The following is a 26,341-nucleotide window of genomic DNA, read 5'->3' as shown; positions in this document are numbered from 1 at the left end:
TCTTGAAATTTGGACAAATTATTGTAAACTGGCGAAGACAAACCAGCCCCTCTCTCTCTACCAGCTGCACCTGCACATGGCTAATTATTATGCACGTTGATGACATCATCGGACCTAGCCGCTGATGTCTGCTTTCTTCATTCTTTCTAAATTTAGATTAGCCTCTGAAAAGGTGTCCCCCTGAACAGTATAGTTGAATAGCCCTGCTGTAAGCTTTGTACAGACACATTTAACTGGGCTTAGCTGTGAACAGCTATTTTGCATATCCAGTCTAAAGAGCCAGAGGCATGAAGGGGAAGGGGGGCGGAAAAGTTGGGACTTAATTACAGAGGTTTACATTTGGCCTGCCAAAAATGTACGTTGGCCAACAATTTTAAGGGCTTTGTGGCCTGTGCAGCCAGTCCTCAAAAACATTAGCGTCTATCCCTGTTATTGTATGCAATTTAAGCAATAAAAATTTAGCTTTTTCTGAAAAGGAAACCTCTCTTTTGTATATTTACTTTTGCCATTTACTATAAAGCAAAATTATTTCTTATCCGATTACTCGATGGAATAATCTGTAGAATACTGGATTACTAAAATAATCGATAGCTGCAGCCCTATTGGGTATGTGTGACATCTATATGTTTTTACTTCGAAGGCTTTGACTCCAGAGTTGCGGTGGTTGACGGTCGAGGCCAGCAGGCTCTTCCAGCCCTGAGGGTCGTCTTTGTAGGGCAGCTGGCCGGCCCGGAGTTTAACATACAACACCCCATCTCTGGATAGGATGGACCTGAGGGAGATGTAAAGAGAGAGATTGTCCTTTAAGTTTGTCGACCATTGAGTCAATTCATGAGATCAGAGTTTCACCCTGGATTCCCTATCAAAATAGTGGCACAAGAAGCCAAAGGTGGTCCGGTATCCTTTTCACACTGTGTATTTAGTGGTATTATTTGAGTGATTGAATGAGTTAAAGATGAGGTTTACTGAAATGTCCCTCTATACTGACTTTAGATGCTGTGTTTCTTTGCTGAGGTCTACGGACAGTTCCCAGTATCGTGGACCCTTCACCTTTACCTGCAACCAATAAATAAACACAAATTAGAAAATGAAAGGATTATGGTATCAGTGTGTGCCTGTTTTATCGCCAAATAATGCATTTATCAATACTCTACCCCACGTGTCAAACTCAAGGCCCGAGGGCCAAATCCGGCCCCTCACAGGTTTTGATACAGCCCGCATTTCAATTTAGGTTCACAATAAATGTAGGCCCACAATATATATATTAGGGGTGGGAATCACCAGAGGCCTCACGATACGATATCATCCCGATACTTATGTCCCGATACGATATTATTGCGATTTTAAAGATATTGCAATATTCTGCGATATATTGCAATATTTTACCTTTTTTACAACTTCAGATTTTTCCCAATTTCAAATGATGTCCCAAAAGGACAATTTTGTCAACATCTGTTGTATCTAAAAATATACATTTCTCTGTTTGTTCATCTCACTTCAATTTTATTGGTGCAAAATGTGATTGTCAAGCAGACAAACTGACCAACACATATATCATAAAAGATCGATACTTGGTGTCTGTGTATCGATACAGTATTGCCACAAAAAATATCGCGATACTATACTGTATCGATTTTTTCCCCCACCCCTAATATATATATGCGCTTTTTTCAATGCTTTAGGCACTTTGTTTTAACATTTTGGACGCTTTACTCAATGTTTTGCCACTTTTCGTGCTTTTTGGCACTTTCTGATGTTTTTCTGACTTTTTCAGACAATTTTGCATAGAAATGTTTTCGGCCTTTTTCCAACTTTTTTGGCGAACTTGGCTGAGAACCTTTTTTACCAAACTTTTTGGAGGCTTTATGAGGCCCAAAATGTAAGCGAGAAAACTACAGTATATGAGACATTCAATAATACAGTCAAAATATTTGACTTTTTCTCTTAAATAAAACACATGTCAATAATCTCTACATGTCTGGCCCTTGATGTGATTCTCATTTTCCAGTCTGGCCCTCTGGGAAACTGAGTTTGACACCCCTGCTCTACACCCACATCACTTAGCTAATCCTCAGCACAGAGGGAGGTACACTGAACAGTCTAGTTTCCACTGGATTACAAAGTCCGGAAGCTGTGAAGTGTTGTTCTCAGACTTTACCCGTTTAAGAAGGTGCAGCTCAGGAAGCATGGTGGGAGCCATCAATTCTACCGTTGTCTCATCATACCACTTGGTCTCCTGAAACAGAAAATGGCGTCATTACAACACCGCAACATACAACTCAATTCTGTTTATTTAAAGGGGACAGTGCAAATTAATAAAACACATGATCATACATGGGTTAAAAGTGCCAGAATTAGCCAAAAGAGTTTCACACTCTCACAACCTAAAGTTGAACTGAAATCTCTAAACACATTACAGCTGCATCGAAGTGTACGGATTTAACAGTGCTAAATGCAAGCTGTGTCATGCCTAGCTGTGTCATTGCAGCAATTGTGCCTTGTGTAGCAATGACACAGTTCATCTACTCACTTCATTCGGCTCCATTACTACCTCCGCTGTTGGCTTAAGGACGAACAACTCTGCGCCCCCCATTCCTTGTTTGTACCTTATATGTTTGTACGTATTAATGTTTGCATTTCTCTCACACAAGGAGTGACTGATCTTTACAGTGTCAAGCTGAGCTTTCTGGTATGAATTTAATTAAAGTGAGGAATGCTGTCAGACGTGGTCCTCACTGTGGACAAAAACCTCTATCTTTAACCATCTACATTTCTCTTCTATCCATCTACAAGAATTTCCAGTTGATCTGGCATTTAAATTCGGAAACTTCCAGTCCGAACCATCTTGGTCTATAAATCTCTACCACCTACCCTCCCCATTGGATGTGCACAGTCCTACTTTCCTCAGTGTTTCCCCTTCCATATAAAGGTCACACATTCTGCTTTAGCAGACAGCCACAATGGACTACGGTTTACTGAAAGCTTTAAAGAAGAATTTTAAATGACTACTTGCAAAATCAGTAAGGTTTGAAATCCAAATTCTTAACAACAACAAAGACTTCTTAAAAAAAGCCACATCTACAGTACTGTTTCCAGAGCAAACAAAACCTCACAGAGGGTGATTTAGAAAGTACTGCTCCTGTAATTCAGGAGCTATTTACTGCATCTGTAAAGACACAACTACAGTATTGCAACAAAGGCTGTTGAATGTACATGGCATGCACATGAAAAAGCTGGGGCACTCCAGAAAGACTGGAGGAAAATAATAGTTGAGTAAATATGGAACACTGGAAAACATCTACAGTTAGCATCTTATTTTGTGGTTGAACATTATAACAGATGGTTGGGTTTTTTAAACTTTGTTTTTTAAAAGTGTCTCTAAAAATGGGCATCAGGACCAGCTGGCAGTGTATGTCTGCTTTCTGCTTCACATGGAAATGGTCGTGACAGAGCGCACATGATCCAAATGACATAACTGTAGCAAAAATGAATGGACACACTGTACTCTTGTGCAATGTCAGTCACGCAAAATCGGAAGTCTTAACCATTGTGGACTGCATCACAGTGGCTCCTCTCCAGAACTGGCATAACAAAGAGGAACCAGAACTCCTTGTTGGTTTCAACTGAGTGTTTTTGGATTTAAAAAACTAAAGTTTTTCTCAGCAATCCCGACCAGTTTAAACAGAATGTTTATGCAAAAATGTGGAGGTTTCTAAAACAAATGATTTGAAGGAGACAGAGCATCCTCAGATTGAAACCTTTTACCAACACACTTAAAATACAATACTTATCTAAACAGCTTCAGACTGCAAATGAAATATAGTCTTGTGTGTGTACTAATGTAAACATATAACTCTTTAATCACTCTCTGGGTCATGTGTTATTATTTTAAACTGTGTAATTAATCATTTAATTTTTGTTGTATTCTTGTCCCATGTATATTTGTGTGCAGTTACGGACCCCATGATGACTAGAAACCACAACAGCAGAAGCAAATGGGAATCCTATAAACAAACAATTTCACTTGGTTAAAAATTGGTACTAGGTAGTTTTTTTTTTCTTCAAGTGGTAGTTTACTAATTCTAACAAATGCTAAACTTCAATCATCTGCTTGTTAGCAGACCGCTGGCTTTGGCTGAATGGTGTGAGCAAGTTGCATAAATTACACCTCAAGTGTGAATTTGAGGAAGCCGTCCAGCTGACAGCAGTAATGCTGACGTAAAGGAAAGAAAAGATGAACATGCAAGTCTGGTGGATAGGCCCATTTTTGTTGTGCCTCAAACCACCACATATTGTACATTACAGCTTGTGTTAGCGTGTTCGTGTGAATGTGGTTGCATGTAAAACAGCTTGTCAAGAAGAAGTGCAGCAATGGACAATTAAGTATGTGTGACAGAGATAGAGGACGAGAGAGAGAGAGACAGAGAGAGGGAGGGAGGGAGGGAGGGAGGGAGGGAGGGACAGGAAGGGAGGAAGTGCATGCTATCATACAGAAACACTGTACAAATTGTACTTTGAGTTTTGGGGCATGTTCAATACATTTAACAGTAAAAGTAGCCATGGTGAAACAATTATACAATTTGTCTGTAGGAATAACCACTAATCAGTTCTTAAATATTATAGTCCTGGTTGCCTTGCGACGCCATTTTAAAAACAAACTCTGCCTCTACACCCGGCCTATTTAATTGGCAGCCACATATGGCTAAGAAGCAACCTCACAGTGGCCCACCATAATCTGCTATACACAATATATCCTTTATATTGTTTATGATAGATTATCATTACGTTTTCTTGCCAGATACGCTCACAGTGTATTGCGAGCTGGCCACAGCGCACCCTGTTTGAACGGCCCAATTGTTAACATGGCTGCCGAAAGGGAGCATGCAGCTTTGAGGCGCTTCCACCTCTTCTCTACGTCTGCCCATCCACTATATTTATTAGGAATATCATCTTGTTTGTACTGTAATTGTGCTTTTTGAACTAGGCACTTATTTTACTTATTTATCAGTTGTGTCTAAATAGTGTGTGACAGAGACAAGCAGCCACACACGCCCACATTTTAAACAGGTTGCTGAAAATGTCTGCCCTATCTACATTTTGTGGTTTTAAAATTGAATTTGTAATTGAACATCCGTGCTCTACACTGTAGCAGTGTTGGGACGAGTGCCTTGCTCAAGGGAAGGGCAGCCCAGGAGCAATGGGAGCTTCTCCTTCATTCACAGGTTTGTGGCTACCTGTGTCAGTGTTACGTGCCGTGTTTTGTTTTGCGGTGCTGTCTGCCTGTGTGATTCCCTCCAGGTGTGCTTATGACGTCAGGAGAGCAGGATGCTTCAGTGGAAGCCAGCGAGAGACAGAGAGAGGAGCCAGCAGCGTACCAGAGCCAGTGGGCCGGTGGTGTTTCGATTCGTCTTTGTGTGGTAATTTTCGCCTTCCTTTTGAAGGTTATTTTGTGTTTAGTTTGTATAATAAATCATTTAAGCTATCATTGAAAGCGTTTCCGCCTTTCCTTTTCCCTTCGCCCGGGTTTATTATTTAAATTGTTCGCGTCCTCCAGCCCTAGACAAAGTAGGGACGTAACAGTCAGCCTGACCAACCTTGATGAACTTACCTTGTAGGTTACCTCTAAAAGGGCATAGCAGGGCTTCAGGGAGTCAACGTCCACAGGGACCAGCAGGCGTGGCTCTGCAGCCAGCACGGCCAGGTGCCGCAGGGCCTGCAGGTGGTAGCTGCAGCAACAAGAGCAACATCAACACACCGATTTTTCTTTCAGTAGACAGATCTAGTATATGGTCTTTAAAAAATAATAACAATAAGATCGACACAGTCATGAATCCAGACAACATGATATTGTCCTGTATTATAAAAGCTCCTCTTTTACCAAAACAACAGAAAAACTGTTTGGAAAACCTGCTGAATTTACTTGAACTTTTATTTAAAGTTTTTTTTTTTTTTACTTTTATTTAAAGTCCAGTTTCTATGGACCATGTGGGTCATCACATGCGACAAACACCATCCATTCAACCCAAAACATACATACCTAAACAAACTTTCTAAAGCATCTGTATACACTACTTGACCAAGGTCTTTTAATCATAGAGTGTGTGTGTGTGTGTGTGTGTGTGTGTGTGTGTGTGTGTGTGTGTGTGTGTGTGTGTGTGTCTCACCGGTTGTCAGTACTGTGAGCAGGGAAGTGTGGGTACAGCGCACACAGCAGAGCAGCGATGGCTGAATTGGAGGTGCTCAGGGTGTACCTAACAGACAGAATCAAACAACATCACAAATACTGAAAATACATTCATTAATTTCTTCACTGACAGCCAACCAGCCAGATCCTGGTCCACACACACATACTTAAACTCTTACCACTGGCCACAAGCAACAGCAAAGCATGAGCAAAAATTGCCCACTTGCCGTAACAGTTGACAACCAATGCTACCACATTCACCCAGTGATGGTTATAACAAGTATACTTGGGACAGGAGGATAAAAATAACAAAATTATAGTGTTTATGATCCCAATAAATGCGGGAATGTATTTCTTACTCCCCCAGACAACATAACACAAAGCAAAGCCAATATTACACATTTTGAAAGACGCACTCCAAATAAAACACTTTTTATAAACCCTCTGCTCTCTTGTAGTAAAATAAGGGGAGTGTTGAAATCTAGTTAACGTCATCACACAGCTACAACAGAGCCTCTTAAAAATAATAGTTGGCAGTGAAGTGTGTGCTTTGTCTAATTTAGTAATTATAATAATGTTGGGTCAGACAATAAAGGCTGCTTGTACATAGAAGGTTACTTGTGAGAGCACTTATTAACGATCAACTGAGGTAAAGGATGCTCTTCAATTAAATGGCTGCTTGGGGCATGTTAGAGACTCGTAGTGTGTTAAGGTGAAGATAAACCGGCATATTTTAGAGCAAACCTGGTCTAAATACATCAGTACTGGGGAATGCATAACAGCAACTAATGAATGAGTGAAGTTAAAGTTTCATTGGTTGGAAGAGTGAAAAATGAATGAAATAACAGATACTGCTGCCATCTTTGCACTGGCACTATATTGGTATAAAATAGCTAGCAAAAGTTTGTGAATTTTAATTGGCATTTGTTTTCAAAGATTTTTAAAGCAAGTATGTTCTTTCAAAACATTTTTGTGTGGTCACTTCATGTATACAAAAAAATATTCTGCTACAATTTGTCAGCTTGGAAGAGCGAAAACTTTAACTGACAATTAACGGTCTGGTAAAATTGTGTGTTTTACCAAAAGTTTTAATTCCTCTAGTGTAATCTTAAGGTCGGGATACCCCTACAGGTCCCAAGGGAAATTGCTGGATTGGAGCTGAAACAAATAGAAAATGTATCTGCAGCTACTTTGATAATCAATTATACGTCATTTTAAAAAATAAAATAAATTTATTTTCAAAAAAAACATCCTGAAAAGGTGAAAATATTCTTTGGTCGAACTGCCTACAGCCAATAAACAAACGACAAGGGTCGCAAGTAGATATCAATTTGCTTTAAGCCAAAAAGTTGGAAACCACTGCTGTCCTCTGTAGACCGAATATGGTTAAATACACACTTTTATATGCTCACTTTTATATGCCACACATACACACACACACACAAGTTTGGGGTCACTTATAAAATTTCCATTCCACTCCATTACAGACAGAATACCAGCTGAGATCAGTTGCATTCTTTTTTTTAATTAGGGCAGCAGTTTTCAGATTACATTATGTGCTTACATAATTGCAAATTTCTAAGTGACCCCAAACTTTTGACCGGTAGTGTGTGTGTGTGTATATTATATATATATATATATATATATATATATACTATTGTATAGTATATTATATTAGTCCCTGTGCGGAAGTTTGTCCTCTGAATTTGACCCACGCTAACTATTTTAGGAGCAGTGGGCAACATCCAGGTACCATATCCAGTTCTGAGGCCAGTGTTTTGGTCATAGGGCAATGGCAGAAGTATTTATACCAGAGCACTCACAGGAAAGCAATGCAAACATGGGAAGGACATGCACAGCCCCTGTTAGGCTTTGGTATAAGCTAATATAGACCTATAGTATGCTGTGGTCTGAACGCCATTTGTGACTGGGTGCGGAAAAATGCTGAAAAATGCGGAAAAACTGAAGTTTCACTTCAGACCTTGCTAAAAAAAAAAAAAAAAAAAAAAAAAATAAATGGGAAGAGAAACTAACTGAGACAATAGAAAGAGAGAGTGAGGGAGGAAGACTGAAAAAAGGAAGAAACCCACACAGAATATTTGCAGTAATGACGAAAAACAGAGGTGAGAAAATGAATGGAAAAAATAATGACAGTGATGATTCGATAACGATGAAATCCGTGGAAAGCAAATGTAAATACATTTTTTTTTTCCAAAGCAAACAGGTGAGAGACTGAATGACAGACGAGCAGAGGAAGAGAAGGAAGGAAATACAACAATGACATGGCATGAGTCTGCCCACCAGCATGAACTTTAACTTCTGCAGAGCCACGGTAACACACTCATTATAATACATACTACGGTGCATGACATTCAAGCTGAGTACCTGCAGCTGCGTGGGCTTTCATCTGGCAGGTCTAAAACAACGCATGATTTGAATACAATCAAAAGGGTTATCGGATTACGGCTGGAGGTGGGGAAACATTTGCAACATGTAATGACAGAGTGGGAGCCGTTGTTTCTCTTGAAAATACCCAGGCCAGGGTCAGTGTTTGGAAGAACCTGGTTTGTGTGTGTGTGTGTGTGTGTGTGTGTGTGTGTGTGTGTGTGTGTGTGTGTGTGTGTGTGTGTGTGTGTGTGTGTTATGGCTGGGCGATATGGACCAAAAGTCATATCCCGATATATTTTGGCTGAATATCGATATACGATATATATCCCGATATTTTTTCCGCAAAGTGAGAGCAGTTCAGTCAAAGTCAAAGCCAAATATGACATGTCACAAGTATTTTCATAGAAACCGGCTATTTCAGTGAACAGTTGCAAAATCGAATGAATGAATAATAAACAGGTTTCTTCACCTTGTTCATGATTAAATGCTCAGCTGTTCAAATAACAATATAATGTAAACATAAATACTGTATAACAACAGGAGTTTTTTTTTTTTTTTTTTTTTTTAAATCAAAGCTCCATAAGGTGCACATTTAAATTAATAAAAAGCCTATAAAATAAAAGAGGGCAATCCAAAAGGAGTCAGCAGCTTGCTTGGAGCAAGGATCAAATTTGAACTATATTGATATATGCGATATGGTCTAATTCCATATCTCATTTAAAAATATATCGATATATTTTTTATATCAATATATCACCCAGCCCTACTTGACTTTAACACATCAGCAAATATTGTATATATGTCATTGGTAGGGCTGGGCGATCATTCACGATATTCTTGACCAAATACCTCGATATCGATATTGCGGCGATATTCTAGGGTTGACAGTTGGTGCTTTAACAAAATATCTTCACACTTAGATTTTTGATAAATAATCATCAGTAATGTGGATATAATGACTAAGTGGGTAAAGGCAAATAATAGAACAGTACAATACAACAGTCTGATAAGTTCAGAAAATGACATAACTTTACTGTAATGCAGCCTTTAAAACCAGGAAAAGACACTTATGTCATATCCAGATATTACGATATCCAAAATCTAAGACGATATCTAGCATAGTTCGTATGCTATCGATATATCGCCCAGCCCTAGTGTGTGTGTGTGTGTGTGTGTGTGTGTGTAAATATCATAACCAAGACAGCACTCAAAACAGACCCATAGTACGTGTTTGTGGTTGCACCTGTGTCTGTGTGCAATTTGAGTCAAGTCAGGTGAAATGAAAATATATTTTTAATTTGAAACGGATACTACTGATACTAGGTTCACAGTTGCCTTGGTATTTTCCTTATTATCAACAAATCCCATGAAAAACAGCAAAACCAACAGCAAATGGATCCTACAATCAAATACTGCCTGTGTAGCCATAGTCTGAGATATCTTATTCCTCTGTCGTAGACCTTTATTGTTGTCTACAAACAATTACAAACAGATCAATGAGCCAAACTGTTGCCTGGGTGACACTTCTCCTTCATTACCATGAACATTGATGCTGTAGCTTATTTTGACTCAATCCCACAAACACCAAACTGCTTCCATAAATACTCACTAGAGCAGCAAGGTTCAGTTGAGAAAATATATTATTTTAATGAATACAGTAGATCTACTCAATGTGTCTGATGGAATGGAGGGTGTAAATGGGAAGGTGTGTCCTAAAATTCAATTTCTATTTATTTTAAACAATAGTGCCAGACACAAACTTGGGGAGGGACCAGTGTGTAGCCAAATGAAAAGCTTAAAAGCTAGCTGACAGTAACAGTTTTTCTTGCCCTGAAATTATATTTCAAAAGGTGGAGAAATAATTGCACAGATTAATAGATCTGTGGAGAATCTGTGAAATAAATGTTGAGGGCTGGGATGATATGATTTTGTCCCGATTTGTTTCTTTCACGATACATGGTTGGCGATTCAATTTGTATTGCAATATTCATTTACTGCGATTCTAGAATTATTGTGATTCGCTAGTATTGAGTATTGCGATTTTCTTTTCCGTCTTTAACCACAACAAGCTGAATAATACACTTCTAGAGACAATATATCATAAGACATATCTAAAAACTATTATTTTCTAAGAAGAATGCACATCACATGTCAGTCAGTCATTCATTTGTACACAAGTACATATATGTATTTTCAGAATTTTCTGTTTTCGGTCTGTTTTGCTGGAAACGGATATGATAAAGTCGCTGTCAGCGGTTCCGTATAAACAGAAATTATTTAGGTCAATCATTGGTAAAAAATTAAATTAATAAAATATTGATTCAAAGGAAAATAACCAATTTAAAAAAAATTCGGCCAAAAAAAAAAAAAAAGAAAAAAAGAAAATCACAATACGATTTTTGATTTTTTTTTTCCTATAGTTTCTTGTTTATGTAATTGCACATTTTTGACCCCAAATATAGCATTTAAATGGCTGCTGTGGAAAAAGGTCTATACAGTAGTACCTGTACGTGTGTACATGTGTGTGCGTGTGTTTGCGTCTCACCTGCCCCCTCCTAGGAAGAGCAGGCCCAGTGCCATGTGATGAGCCATGTGGAAGCCGTAGTTCATCTCGCCGCCAGTTCTCTTGTGAAAGAAGCGACAGAGCTGCAAGACCTTCAGGTTCCCAGTGCCGGACATCACCATGGACATCGCCAGCAAAATCATTGACAGGCCGGTCTGCAGGTTGTAATAACCTGTCTGCTAATTTAACCAGGATACAGGTTGACAGACACAGAAAGAGAGAGCAAAGGAGAAATATATACGAGATAATTATCTAAATTATAATAAGTATAAGTGGATGAGGCAACACAGCAGGGTGGGAAATTAGCACCCGCCACTTTGAAAAAGTACCCACCGTTGGCTGGTGGCTGGTGACTGGTGACTTTGCCTTGTATAACAGCCACAGTGGCGAGTGGATTGTAAAACATTCCTTGTAACGTATTGGACAGCTTTTGTCAAAGAATGATGTTGCTAAGTAACAATAATACACAATGGAGTCGGGTTACGTTACTGCTAATGAATCCCCAACATTTCCGGATTTTGCTGCTTCATAATAAAAACATTAAAATACCAAAAATAACGGAGGACTTTTATTGTGAAGAACTTATAGGAAATGAAACCGTTCACAGCCGGGGCTTTGACCACGCATATTTCCGTCAACTCCAGACGTTTGTCGAGTAGTTTTCAGCGCTAGTCCGTGACACCATGTAGCTGAACTGAGGCACAGACAAAACGAAAATTATCGGTTAAAAAAAATGTGGCGACATATCCCCGGTGTTAAGAGGCTCGCCGCGGAGTCAGCAGGAGCTGTTGAGGGCGGAGTACAGAAAAAGAGAAGGCCATAACCATGGTGGCTGTAGATCATCTATACTGAAGATGGTAAAAGAAACTTTTCCCATCTCTTTACCTCTAAGCACAATGTATTCATTGTTGGCACTGCCTTAAAACCTTGGAGCTAAAATATGTATTTATAATAAAAAATTATGTACTGAAGCAATTCAAAATATGCTAGTGCACGTTCTTTTATAAATTTAAAAAAAAAAATATAAGTGGCTGGTAAAATTGGGCATTCCCCAGCCACTGTGGCTGGTGGGCAAAAAAGTTAATTTCCCACCCTGCAACACAGCACTTTTCATGACTGTGACAATCCTGTATGGCCTTTCTTATAACAAATCAAAGTGCAACTGTATCAACTTTAAACACACAAACTTATACAAACACTTACAACCGCAGCTGTACCAGCAAAGGACATGATCTTCATGAAGCTCCTGGCAAACTCGTAGAGGCAGTCGAAGGCATCAGAGTTGGCAGAGCCAGCAAAGCGTAAGCCCAATGCCATACATGCCCCGGCAGTAATGTAGTCTTGAGCTTGGCTGAGAGAAACAAATAACATGATCAGATCAGTCCTGGTTGTAGGACACTCAGGAGAACATCACTACCACAACTACAGAAGTTTGTCACATAAAAGAATGGATTACCCTAAATTCCCCTGAAAAAGTACAATATTCAAAGTTTAACCCAGAATTTATATGATAAAAGTTAGATGCCAGTTTTTGGCTTAAATACTCACGCCATTGTCTCCATGTTAATGTCTTCTGAAGGGTCAAAAGTCCCCCTCATGATCTGAAAACAAATCAAATGTAGGTACTTTCTATGCACAGTATCTGGCTGTTTGAACATTTCTAACATTTAAATGGGCATACAATTCTTCCAACTGAATCAAAAGTAAAAACAATGAATTGCTGTTGAAAATAACTGTCAGATACCGGACAGATATTAAAAGTACAAGACACAGTATATTAAAAGACAACAACTCTCAGGGAGTGTTGCAGGAAAACCCACCCAATCACCTAAAGTGAAATTATTTTCTAAGTGCCGGTAATGACTTCTAGATTATGGATTATGCATTGCATTACCTTACAATATCACGTACTGTAATTCTCTAAGAGACTCCCATGTTTGCAAATGGGCAAAATATGTCAAGCCACATGTAATAGTAAGATATTTCCACACTGCATTTTGTTTAGATAACCTGTCAAACATCCTTTTCTGCTCATGAAATAGCTGATGCTCTTTTCTTGTTTATCCAGAGTGGCTGTTTCTGTTCATGCAAACTATACAGTTCTTCTTTTGTGCATCAGGGAAGAACTACTAGACAGGGAGTGTGTATAACAGCAAATGGAAACGCTCTGATGAACTGGACATATCTGAAACAGTTAAACCTGCCCCTCTTCACAGAAATGAACCCTCATAGCTGTGATATTCTTTATATGTCACTGTGACTTATTTCCAGGTCTGCAGCATCGCAGCTCCAATATGTCAGCTCAATAATGGTCTTTGTGTGCATTTTCTCACCTGGGGTATGTTACTCTTGACCCACTCAGTATTAGGGAGGATTTCATCCCACATGATGATACACCGAGCAAGAGTCTGAGAGGGTTGAGAGGCGAGAAGGAGGTATACCAGATTATGGAAAGATGGGAAACACACAGATAGACAGACAGACACAGACACAGATAGACAGACAGACACAGACACACATAGACAGACAGACACAGACACACATAGACACAGACACAGACACAGACACACACACACACACACACACACACACACACACACACACACACACACACACACACACACACACACACACACACACACACACACTTACCCTCAGCAGCAGAAACTCTGGCTTGATGAAATCCAGCAGGAACCATGTGTCTGGAGGTTTTAGCCAATCAGCGATCGACCTAGTGGACAGAAGCAGGAAGAGACAAGGAGGTGTTAGTACATTCCTTTAACACCCTCTCAACCAATACAAAGACGGCATCAGATGAGCCTTGACAAAGACAGGAACTTCTTGACTTATAGCAGCTAGAAGATGGAGAAGCCTGTTCTTCTGTGGCGTAATGTGACAACTGGACTCATTGAGGGATGAGATTTTTCATAAGGCAGGTTAGGATGTTCTGATGTTCACATGTCATGGATATTTTACATCTATAGAAAGAAATTAGTTCAGTGGTTTGTCTTTTCTCACCTGTTGTTGGTCTTGAGATAGATCATGGCGAGGGCCAGCGTGGCACCTGGACATGTCACGTCTACATTAATGGTGTCACCCTCCTGGAACGACAAGATCAAAATATTTATACAACTAGGGCTGGGCAATATGGAGACAATCAAATATCACGATATTTTTGACCAAATCCCTCGATATCGATACCGCAATGATATTGTAGTGTTGACTATTGGTGCTCTCCCAAAATATTTACACAATGAGATTTTTGATAAATAATCATCAGTTATGTGGATATAATGACTAAGTGGGTAAAGGCAAATAATAGAACAGTTACAGCAGTCTGGTAAGTTCAGAAAATGACATCACTGACTTTACTGTAATGCAGCCTTTAAAACCAGGAAAAGACACTTGTGCTATATTACGATATCCAAAATCTAGTCTCATATCACGATATCGATATAATATCAATATATTGCCCAGCTCTATATACAACACAATATATCTGTGAAAAACCCTGCCGGTGTATCGCTTGTTTCAATATAATAAAGCTTTTACACATTATACTAAAGTTATTATACTGTGAAATTTCTATTTGTTATGAATCACTCCCTTGACTCAAAGAAAGGTGAAACAGATTGGCAACTTCACAAAGATATATCAAACTGTTTTACATTATTACAGGGTTATTACAGTAGGGTGAAATAATAAATAACACATTTATTTTCTAATATTAATACAAAATGATTTGTCCTACCTTGATTTGGTAGCTGGGGGACTTGTGCCTCTCCCTGTTTGCCCCAGCCTGAGCCCTGCGGTGGCCCCCAACCATGTACTGATACAACTGCTCAGGGACATTTAGATCCGTCATCCCAATCAGGTTACTGCCATGCTGCAAGGAGAGAGAGGGGAGGGAGGATGGGGACATAAAACAGGATGGGAAGAGTGAACATGATGAGACCAGAGTGGGAAGAGGAAGTGAAGGAAACAGGACAAAGAAATAGGTGGAGGGAGTGATGGAGATGAGGGAATAAATGTGCAAGTGTTTGGAAATGAGGCGAGTCGAGAGAGATGGAACAGAGACAGAGAAAGTAAAATAATTTAAGAAAACAGAAAAGCAAGAGATAGTGAAGGTTAACAGTATACAGCGGCAGAACGTTACAGAACAGCATTAAAGAAAGGAGAAAGAGACAAAAGTACATAAAGTATCACTAAGTGTATGATAATTGACTTTTAAGGGAGCTAGCAGTTGACGAGGAACCATCCGATATGACAAACCCTTGGAGGAGGTTGTAACAACATTAAAATGTTTTTGCAAATATTTATTGGACTAGAAGAGTGTTTTTACGTGCGACTTACCCCCAGACAGACCATGCCCAGAGCTAGTCCAGCAGCTAGTGAATAGGACTCTCTGTCTGTGCAGTACTCCATCTCTGGGCCAGGAGGTCGGCCTGAAAGACACAGAGAAGCCCAAAAACAGATTTACACCATCTGTCTATTACAGAAAAATGCAAGAAACACAAAAAAGACAATTTTTTTTGGTTAACTTTTATTGATTGTTTAGGGCTGCAATCAACAATTATTTTCATTATAAATTAATCTGACAAATGGTTTCTTAATTAATCCATTGGACTATTAAAATGCTTGTTATGCAATATATTTCCCACAGCCCAAAAGAGATGTATTCAATTGTATTGGTTTTTTTTTCTTGTCTTGTCTTTATATATTCAGTTTACTATCATAATATGAGAAACAAAAACATAAAATCCTCATATAGAAGTTGGAACCAGTTTGGCATGTTTGCTTGAAAAGTGAGTGTGTCACATCACATCACATCCACACCTACCTACCTATCTCAGATAGCAAGACTTCAGCATTGTGTCTGTGTCCTGTTCCCTGGTACACCAGCCCAATGCCAATTACAGCAGCAACCTGCATAACAGACAGAGATAAATTGAATGCTTATCATTCTTGTAAATATTTGTGACGCGTAATTAGTCATACATACACTCACTCACTTACATACATACATACATATATATAAATCACTTACAGTAAATGCAATTTCACAGTCCACAATAAATGTTTTCTCAGTGCACTGATACACTGAAATTGCAATATAAGCCTGTATATTACTATTAGGACTATAGCATACATATGTCAAGGATGTATAAATTAAATAAACTTCAGCTGCACTCCGATTTACTACGGCAACAATGTTGACCGCATCAGTGATCTCTTTCCATTCCGCATTCTTTCTACAGAATTTAATAACAGTTTTCAGGCTGCCAAATAGTACACACGTTGGTGCAAATGAACCTGAGATATCAGGGTTTCAATCTCCACCTCTGAAAAGGATTAGCCGGATTATGTCTTGCCATGACGTAAATTGTAGGGGCGAGGCCTCAAAACCGAGAATATATTGGGGTGTGATATTTAAATTACGATCGTTTCCAGCCGCTGCATTTATCAATGTACGACCATTCTTACGCTCTGACTGGTGTGATACGAACGTTTCATGAATCACACGTGAAGCCTGTCGTAAGATGATTTCTGCGCTCATATCTGCACTAGTCTTGTTTATGAATCTTATTATACAGGCCTCTTGGACACCATCTGAGAGAGTTTTGTCCTGACATGCCATAAGTCAGGAGAGGTGTCGTACCTTGCCAGAGAAGGCAAATATGGTCCTTTTTCTGCAAAAGAACTGCTAAAGTTTGAAGCTGGTTTAGTTAGCATACCAACTCAACATTTATTTTGTTGTTACTTGTTAATAGTGTAACTAATTTATTGTTAAATTATTGTAGTTCTGTGTTAGATGACTTAGGTTTACTTATTATATATTTAAGTACTTTAAAATGTTAATATATTGTTAAATTTAATAATTTTCAATTTAAAAAAAACTGACAATTTTTCAGTTTTTCAAGAATTGGTTTAAGAATTGGTTTAGGAATAGCAATCTAAAGTACCGGTTCGGCATCGGAATCGTAAAAATCCAAACGGGACCCAACACTATTCTTATGTAGACATTAAAGTATTCACACTCACTCTTACCTGAACATTGTGTGGTACGTCCAGCTCAGTGGAGGTGGGTGGGAGAAGGGCAGGGATGTGTATGCTAAGGAGGCGGGTAATTGACATGTCCATGGTGCCCAGTTTGGCTGAAGACACGCCCAGAAGGAGCCCAATACTGGTCATCTCATGGCCCTGATGAACGACAGAAGCAGAAAGTTGGTCAATTTTAGAACATAAAAGTCAGAGGATTTGGGTTGTTAAAGAGTTGGCTAAATTATAAGATTATTCATAGTTCAAAGCACAATTTTGACACACAAGACAGTGAGTGAACATTTGAAAAACTGAAATCTTTATTTTTAATAAAATGTATACAGCAAATTACATCAGACACAGCGTGATACGCGTTCCTGTGTACTAAATACCTGCCGCAACAAAACAAATTACTTCTAATGTAATCAGCTCTAAATGTGAGTCCAACCGGCTTCAACACCAGCTCAGCATGACTGACAGTTTCCATTAGACCCCTGTGGATCACCACCATGTGCGTGTGCGTGGGTGTATGTTTAATAAACACAAAGGCATACCACATTTTATAATACAAACTGTCTGAAATAGGTCATTTATAAATTACAATTTTGAGAAAAGATAAAGTGTTTACTAAGTACTAAATAAGTAAATACTGGAGATTTTGCTCTATATTGAAATTAAAAGATCCAGTCACCAACCACTGAACGTCACTGGTGTTAATGACTGATATGCTGTTCATTAAAGTGCTCATATTATGCTTTTTGGTTTTTTCCCTTTCCTCTATTGCGTTATATATCTTTTTTTTATATATATATATATATATATATATATATATATATATATATATATATATATATATATATATATATATATATATATATATCTTTTTGTGCATGTTATAGGTTTACAAAGTGAAAAAGCCCAGAGTCCACCCCAAAGGGACTTACCATCTCCAACAGAAAACACTGTTCACAAACTGCTCCAAACGGCTCTATTGAAGTCCAGCCTTTACTTCAGTGACAAACGTGCGTCACTTTGTAACACGTTATAATGCTCACCTAGCTGCTAGCGTGGCACGCCCTCATACTCTGCTTCTGACTGGCTAGTAGTCCTTACCTAGGTACTGCATATGTGCAACTCCCAACAAAGCTGGAACAGAAGTGAGATGCCTCACTCTGTAGCTAAAACAGAGAGCTCAACACACAGGGTGAAAAGAGGAGCTGCAGCAATGTGTAGTACAAAAAAAAATATGGTGTTTTTTGAAAATTAAACCTGATACAACCTCTTAATACAATTATGAACCTGAAAATGAGCATAATATGAGCACATTAAAGAAATCAACAAAGGTTTTGTTTTGGGACGAACTATTTCTAATTGCTATTCAGTGGCTAGTTTGCTGAGAATATTTATGACTAGTACTAATTAGGGCTGGGAATCGGTACTCAATACCTTTAATAACGCAGTACCATGTAGTATCAAAACTTCTCCAGTCAAACGATACCTGGCTGCATTCAATTCTTTATTGTACGTAGATCTAGAAAAAAAAAAAAAAAAATCTATTATACTATGTATGGTTTTGTTCGTAGCCAATCACAGCAAGTGTTCTTTGATTTAATGCAATGTGTAAATTGGCCCACTACCGCAGCAGCAACAACCCATACAGTTTGTGGTGTGGTAAGGTTGAGCACGGTGTATTTGATGTTGGGAGTTTAGCGTCCCGAGATGCCACCAAAACGTTGGCGTAAAATAAAAAGAAATGCATAAAATGCAGAAGGATGATTTTAAATGAAGTACTCTATTTGTATTGGTATCACTTTAACGTTACTAGTAATGTAATAAAAAAGGATAGTCAGGATAGATCAATCACTCCATTTAACAAACTGAGTAGCGTTTTAATTGATTAACCTTACAATTGGTCATTAGTCAATGAGCCAACTAAACAATCAAACATCCAGCCAATAAATGAATGCCTCAATCAGTCGATAGATTTTAAAGATACAAATTAAAGGTTACCCTTTTTTTTTCCAGCTGAGACTTTATTCTAAAGAAACACATTTATTTTAAATGAATTTAAATTAAATTATACTGGCTAAGTTTGTCTTTGCAAAGGGCTGCAGCATCTAGGCGAACACACTGGGATGCTGGAGGATGCTACAGGAGGGACACACACCCCTCCAACTTCTCTCTAAAACCACAACCGTATACAATTCTAATGAACTGATCCAAAGTACATCAGTTTCTATTTTGCTGTAATCTAAAAATTATGCTAACAGAAAACCACCAGCTACAAACAAGACGTCACTGTAAGCCACATTCATGGCTTTCATTTAGACTGAGGGCTGTTAGACACACACACCTGTCTGTCACATTTTACTGTGAGTGTGCCGCTCTGCAGTATTTCATTCTGTTATGTGGACTATAAATCAGTGTGTGTTACCCCGAGTTATCTTGCCACGTTTGCAACTTCTGCTAAAGGGCATTTTGACCAACAAAATGATTTTAACATCAAATGCATACAATAACCTTCATGGTCAACTATACAAAACAAGCTGAGCCTTATTAGACAATGGGGAAAAAAACATTTGAGAACGGAACACGGAGAATTTAGGAACCAAATAGTTTTTGTAGTTTGGGGTGTTAATATTTTAATTAAACCATTTTAGGAAGTGGAATTTCTCCAAATTTCAAGTATTTAAAATGTATAAAAACATCCTTAAATGTATTTGATAGAGACATGACAGTAAGTAAAGCTCTTTGATCTTCATGAACTGCAGCTTCAATTTTCATCTTGAATCAATATGGTAACTGAAAATGAATCCATCTTGAACCAATGGATGATACTCTCTGTGTGGATTTGGTGCAGTGGTTGCCATACATCTTTAACCATAGCTTAACACTTACGTTTAAATTAAGCAAAAATAAGATTAGGCTTGCAGCATCCTGTTGTTTTTCTCACTTAAAAGTGGGAAGGACTCGTCTTGTTTCAAAGTTCTCATAAGGGCAGAGTTTCGCTTTGACTGTCGCCTGGCTCTGATGCGAGTTTACTCTCAGTTACAGTCATCTAGAGAAACGTGTGTGTGTGTGTGTGTGTGTGTGTGTGTGTGTGTGTGTGTGTGTGTGTGTCTGTTAATTACAGTAGATAGGTAGCTTTGTATAAACTGTATTTAAGTTCATATTTGTTTGCCTTTCTTGCAAATCTTTGTGCGTGTGTGTGCACGCGTGCGTGTGTGTGTTAATTACAGTAGATTGGTAGCTTTGTATAAACTGTATTTAAGTCCATATTTGTTTGCCTCTTGCAAATCTTTGTGACTTGGTGTGTTTACTGTGTGTGTATTTTCTGTACTGCAGAAATAAACAGTAATTAAGTCTGTAAACTGTTGTCTACTGTAAACTGAGCATTACAGTAGAAAGTACCCATTAAACCCGAAATATGTATATGTAGGGTTTTAAAAAAAAAAAAACTCAAGGTGTGAGACAAATACTGACATAGTTTCTGCACATGTACGCCTTTGTGTGCATGTACCTTGGTGAGGTAGTCATGTATGTTTAGCGTGGCCAGCTTGGTGAGGTGTCCGTTGAGGCCCAGGGCCATGAGGAAGCCTGCATACTCATTAGCCAGCTCGGGGCTCTTTGGCTTGTTGTAGGCTATCCATGCTGAGTCCACCTTACAAAACAAAAAGGAAGTCACATGTATCTGTACAAGAATAAGCAAGGTTTGTCTACTGAAGAGAGAGAACATTTACAATGCAAATGTGAACAACTGGGACCAGAGTTTCTATAAGTTGGTCTCAGTATTTCCGCAAATGCCCTAAATACATTTCATACCAATACATTTTTCTTGATTATTAGTGGAAATTTCAGCCTGATAGTGACATTAGAAGAATATTACAGCATCAACAAAGAGGGTTTATTATGACAACTATGAGTAAGAACAGCTAATTTAATACAGAGTAATCAGTTGCAGGTATGGAAACATGAACACAAGGCCTGATGGAGCTGTGGTTTCATACTGACCTGTGAAGCAGGCGCTATTTTGAGTCCAGCAGCTACTCCATTATGGAAGCTGGGCCAGCTGGTCATGTTAGGAGGAACATCAATGTTCCCGCTGTTCAGATCTACCATCGTGTTCCTAGGAGGGGCGCGGCCTGGGATAGAAAAACACAAGTACACAATAAAATCAAATAAATACACAAATACAAAATTCCTGACATTAAATAGACTAAAACCTCATTTTACTTCATGACCAGCAAAATGCACTCTGCTATATTTCTTTTCAGTTACCAATTCCCTGACACAACCTGAGGGTGCACAGAGGATTCATTCACAGTCTCCCTGTCCAAAACATATTTCACTATATTACATATATTTAATGACATTAATGTGTGTAGTTCAACATGATCACATTACCGGTCAGGTTGAGTTTTGGGACCGGTAAAGGTTCGGTCGGTACAGGGTGATAGGAGAAGAGGGTGAAGAGGCCTCGGCCAACTGGAAGAGCCATGGTCCTCTGACACAACTGCAGAAGTCTGGGGGAGATACAAAGATGTGGACAAAAAGAGAGCAGGGAATTAAAACTAATTCAGACTGAGTCAGAAAAAATATATATAATTGAGGAGGAGTAGGCCACTGTTGATTACAGCAGTCATCCCAATGATTTCTCTATGTAAAACGGCAAGACAAAGACAAGGAAAGGACAGAGCTTGAGACAAACAAAAGATGTACACAGTGAAAAAAGAAAAGTCAGTGAAAGACTGATCTGAAACGGTACAACAGAGTGACAAAAAATATCAAGGAATGAGAAAAGCGTTGCTTTCATGAGCATCTAGTATGTTCCAAGACCACAGCCAATAAGGAAAGAAGGACACACACACGGACACACGGACACACACGCACACGGACACAATATCACTCACTTGTTTTCTTTCTCCTCGATGTACTCGTGATCAGAGACCTCTGGTAACTGGACAACACTGACCCGGGCCGGCCGGGAGCTCTGCAGGAGCCTCCTGACCTCCTGGACCCTCAGATCCTGACTCCAGATCAGTCCTGTGACCTGGAGAGGAGAATATATCAAATGTTCACTCACACTGTATTTGTGACACCGAACACCTCGGTATAAACAACAAGCCTTCTTTAGATATCTAATAAAGGTTAGATAAGATTATCTTTAGAGTGAAGACAGAACAAAAATATAAGAGATAATGTTTACTGTGTGTGTCACCTCTTGAATAATGTCCAACATCCCATCTTCCTCCTCATCTGCTTCTGTGGTCGCAGGAGGCTCCAACGAGAGACCTGTACCAACAGACTGGACACACACAAATGATTCACATCTTACATATTCACATACAGCCACATTGGCAGTTTGGTCCGTCTTTTTATTTTTGAACATGGAATCCTCTGTGTATTGCAGGTACTAACTGTTCCTGTAGCAACCTTTAAAGGCTATGACACACTAACCTGACGGCCGACTGTCGGCAGAAAAGGCAGTCGGACTGATCATTCGGCTCCCGTCGGTCCAAAAAGTGCCTCGGAACACACCAAAGTGACACCAACTTGAGCGTACGTTCTGCGCGTGAGCGAGATTTAATACGTCTCCATAACAGCAGGCGGTGCTAATCTGTATTGTCGCCCCAAAAATGAAAACCGGAAATGACAAACGCATCACGTGGGTCTAGCTTCTCCCAAATTTCTAAGCAGACCATAATGGCGGCTCGTTCGGAATACAATCTCGTATTTTACGAAAATAGTTCACCGAAACGTGTTTCTGAAAACATTTTAAGTGAGAAATAGGCCATACAGTTGCTGAATCTGTCTGTTTTTTTGATCGACAAAGGTCAGTTTGAAAGATTTTTGTCAGATTTTGAGATGCGTTCGTCACGCTCATCCCGCTCGTCATTTCCGGTAAGTGTTTTAACATAAGTGCACTGATTTGCTAGTCAAGGGCTAACACTCCACCAATCAGATTGGTCATTGAGTCCGACTGCCCACTAGCCAATTCAAAATGTAAAATCGGGCCAAATTAAAGCCAACGGCTCCTCCGACTGACGACAGCACGGAACACACCAAACAGACTCGAGTCACCGACCTCGCCAGACTGTCCAACGGCCGATAATCGGGTTGGTGTGTCAGCGCCTTAAAACCACAGCAGCAGCCCTCACAAATATTGCAGGGATTGGTGGAATTTGCATTCACTGTTCTCACAAATTTGGGTGTTAACTTATTTAACACTCACAGCTTTGCCTTTGGCCAGGGTCATCGTGTGGGCTTGTTTAGTCAGATCCTGTCGCCCAATCAGCAGACAGACCTCCTCTGACCAATCAGAACATGGCTGCTCCCGGCAACGGTAGATGGCCTCTCTGATGGGCAGAGCCACACCAAAGGGAACTGACTCAAGGTCCTTCAGGGTGAAACCTAAACCAGCAAAAGGATGTGGGCAGATGCATTATCGGTTTAAATAAGAAGTGGCGTGGCGTCCTAATTTAAACTTAAAAACAAATGTGTGTAGAAAATCTACTCCTCCAAAAGCAAATATTAACCTCCTTTTGGTCACATGTTGTTTAATAGTGCATATCAGTACATGTGAACCCACATTATCAAATCACTATAATACAATTTTAAATACTTATAGTGAGTTGAAAAAGAGGTTATGGCTGCAGCACCCTTTCCTCTGTATAAATAAAATCTGAAAAAAAAAGACCTGCTTGTCTTACCTTCTGATGTGAGCCAGACCACCAGCTGCTCAGCCAGACTCTCACTGGAAAACTTAACATTCACACTGCTCTGTCTAGAATAAATGCACATGAATTTTAGTTACAACAATGAATTGCTGACTATCAAAATCAAATGAAAAGCAAAACATGTAATAAACATGGAATATGATAAGAAGAAACAGTAGTTAAAATTGTCCACATTGTCACAATGTTCCACTGATCTACAGGTGGCAGTAATGCACCAAGAAACTCAGTAATGCACCACAAAAGGCATGAAGGAGAAGACTGCTAGCTAACAAGTGTGTAAACAATACAGGTTTCAAAATGTAAAAAAGGGCTTAACAAATGTTTGAATAGGAAATGAATACATTCAACGTGTTTGTTGACCTCAAGGCTATCCAAAACGCGTTTTGGTTTGCAAGAAAACACGCTTTTTTGCAAGAAATATCCACAGGACACCATTCAGCTTTTTTTTTTATTATAAATGGTGTATTTTGTAGAATATACGACGCAAATAAACTCAAGGCCCATATACAGTGATATAAATTATTATATATTACTTTAGCTGCTCTAAAAAACCTAAAATCATAAAGCTCTTCTCATTGTTGTGAGCTGAATTACCTTCTGTAGTGCGGTTCACTGGCATAGGACTTCTGGCCTAAGAAAGTGGAGGATGAGAGAGGAAGATAGCAGGAGAAAGAAGTCAATGGGTTTATTAATTTGCTCTCCTATTTGTGAGATGTCAAATCATGCTCATCATATTTTCCTGAAGCAAACTGTGCAACCCTCAACTGTATTAAATACTTTCCAAACCTTTACTGATTGGTTGCTAAAATGTGTCACTAAAAAGAATGAGCACTTAAATCCCAGGTTAAATGAAGGTGACATTTTGTTCCTGGTGAGTGGAGGACTGCATTATGTGGCAGACATACTAAATGTTCACATGCACATATACACAATCACAGTCAAAGGTTTCAGTCGGAAACACAACATCCCAGGATGCAATCAAAGACAAGTAACATTATCTTTAAGCGCACACACACACACACACACACACACACACACACACACACACACACACACACACACACACACACACACACACACACACACACACACACACACACACACACACACACACACACCTGGAGAGAGCTTGGCCAGGTACTTTGATACATCTGTTGAAGTAGCATTTTCATCTCCAATAATGTAGAGAGCATAACTCTGAGAGAAGAGAAGAAACAAAGAGAAAGAAGAGAGACAAAGGTAAATACTAGAAAGCAAAAAAATAATTAGCATAATTTGTACAAAAACCTTGACTTCACAGTACAAGAGTTGCATCAACACGATTTTTGAAACTACATCATAATTTCCGGTGGTTAATGTTTAAATTTTTTTAAAGTAATACAATGAATTTGAGAATTCAATATCACTACAGTTGAGGCCTCTGTGTAACCTTAGATGACCTGATGACTGAAGATCCTGAGAAGAAAAAAATATTCAACTCAAGAGGCATTTAGAAATATTAGGAGGTAAACCAGAGGACTAGCTCATTAAAAATGTTCACTATAATAGCATTACTCTTCCTACTGCAGATCCCGGCAGACATTACATTTTTCACAATATGAACCAGCATAGTGTTGGGAGAAACCGTACAAGGGTAAAAACAAAAGCTAGAGCTAGTAACCAAAGCCTATAGTACATGTTGACATGTAATACATGTTGACATGCACACAGTAGTGAGTAAACAAGACTTGAGAAAGAACCTGTCTTTTTTATCATTGCCACTCTGTCTGGTACGCCGTATTCAAGAATTGAAATGTTAATGAACATTTACATAGTGGATGTTAAATGATAGAATGGGCAGAACAAGGGTCAGTTCACAAAGATATTTTGGACTGGTCTGTAGTGTTAGGCCAGTCTTCCTTTTTCTCTTAGATCAGTCTAATTAGTTTCACAAAATCAATAATGACTGACTTATTTTAAATGTATAAAGTAAGCCACCCTATCCCCAGGGCTAACTCTTAAATAAGAGCCTTGTTTCCATGGTAACAACCAGTGACACCAACCCAACAGTGTGAGCTTCACCATTTTTGTTTTCACTGTAGGGTTACTATATTAAAAAGTAAGATTTTTCTGTTTGTCCACTCCCCCATTTCAACTTTCATCAGGTCATTGCTAGCCTTTTGTAAAAAAAAACTTCAAAATGTGTGTTAGAATTAGGCTGGTTCCAGATCTCTGAATCACTGTTTACATCTCGGAATTGTTCGGTGATTTAAATAGAATGAATGAAGTAAAACTAAATGGCCAGTAAATCTGATTATTAGTCTAGACAATAATTACAAACCCATGAAAATGTACTGTAATGTGTCGTTCTAGACATTTTTAATTTTAAGAACTTTTCATGCCCTCCGTAAGGATAATATGACGTATACGTTTTTTAAGGACCTTTTAACT

The 26,341-nt window shown here is 38.9% G+C and overlaps 1 protein-coding gene across 2 annotated transcripts in view; it reads right to left on the bottom strand.

The window, feature by feature from the left end:
- Positions 1–26,341, bottom strand: part of anapc1 (anaphase promoting complex subunit 1) — a 64,184-nt gene that overhangs the window by 9,871 nt on the left and 27,972 nt on the right. Inside the window, exons 25-48 of one of the 2 annotated variants that reach the window (XM_028603481.1) lie at positions 25,030–25,108; positions 24,506–24,542; positions 23,885–23,958; positions 23,407–23,585; positions 22,393–22,479; positions 22,085–22,224; positions 21,579–21,697; positions 21,186–21,316; positions 20,695–20,835; positions 17,184–17,336; positions 15,980–16,061; positions 15,489–15,580; positions 14,887–15,021; positions 14,154–14,236; positions 13,788–13,866; positions 13,469–13,543; positions 12,684–12,736; positions 12,339–12,486; positions 11,118–11,314; positions 6,165–6,251; positions 5,609–5,726; positions 2,159–2,236; positions 989–1,056; positions 634–772 (exon numbers count right to left, since the gene is read on the bottom strand). In XM_028603481.1, the coding sequence (XP_028459282.1) occupies positions 634–772; positions 989–1,056; positions 2,159–2,236; positions 5,609–5,726; positions 6,165–6,251; positions 11,118–11,314; positions 12,339–12,486; positions 12,684–12,736; positions 13,469–13,543; positions 13,788–13,866; positions 14,154–14,236; positions 14,887–15,021; positions 15,489–15,580; positions 15,980–16,061; positions 17,184–17,336; positions 20,695–20,835; positions 21,186–21,316; positions 21,579–21,697; positions 22,085–22,224; positions 22,393–22,479; positions 23,407–23,585; positions 23,885–23,958; positions 24,506–24,542; positions 25,030–25,108 (2,574 nt within the window). The remainder of the gene's footprint in view (positions 1–633; positions 773–988; positions 1,057–2,158; positions 2,237–5,608; positions 5,727–6,164; positions 6,252–11,117; positions 11,315–12,338; positions 12,487–12,683; positions 12,737–13,468; positions 13,544–13,787; positions 13,867–14,153; positions 14,237–14,886; positions 15,022–15,488; positions 15,581–15,979; positions 16,062–17,183; positions 17,337–20,694; positions 20,836–21,185; positions 21,317–21,578; positions 21,698–22,084; positions 22,225–22,392; positions 22,480–23,406; positions 23,586–23,884; positions 23,959–24,505; positions 24,543–25,029; positions 25,109–26,341) is intronic. The other variant, XM_028603482.1, reaches the window with a different exon arrangement.

This window comes from Perca flavescens, chromosome 17 (assembly GCF_004354835.1).
Source record: "Perca flavescens isolate YP-PL-M2 chromosome 17, PFLA_1.0, whole genome shotgun sequence".
Lineage (NCBI taxonomy): Eukaryota > Metazoa > Chordata > Actinopteri > Perciformes > Percidae > Perca > Perca flavescens.
This window is presented reverse-complemented; position numbering and strand designations above follow the sequence as displayed.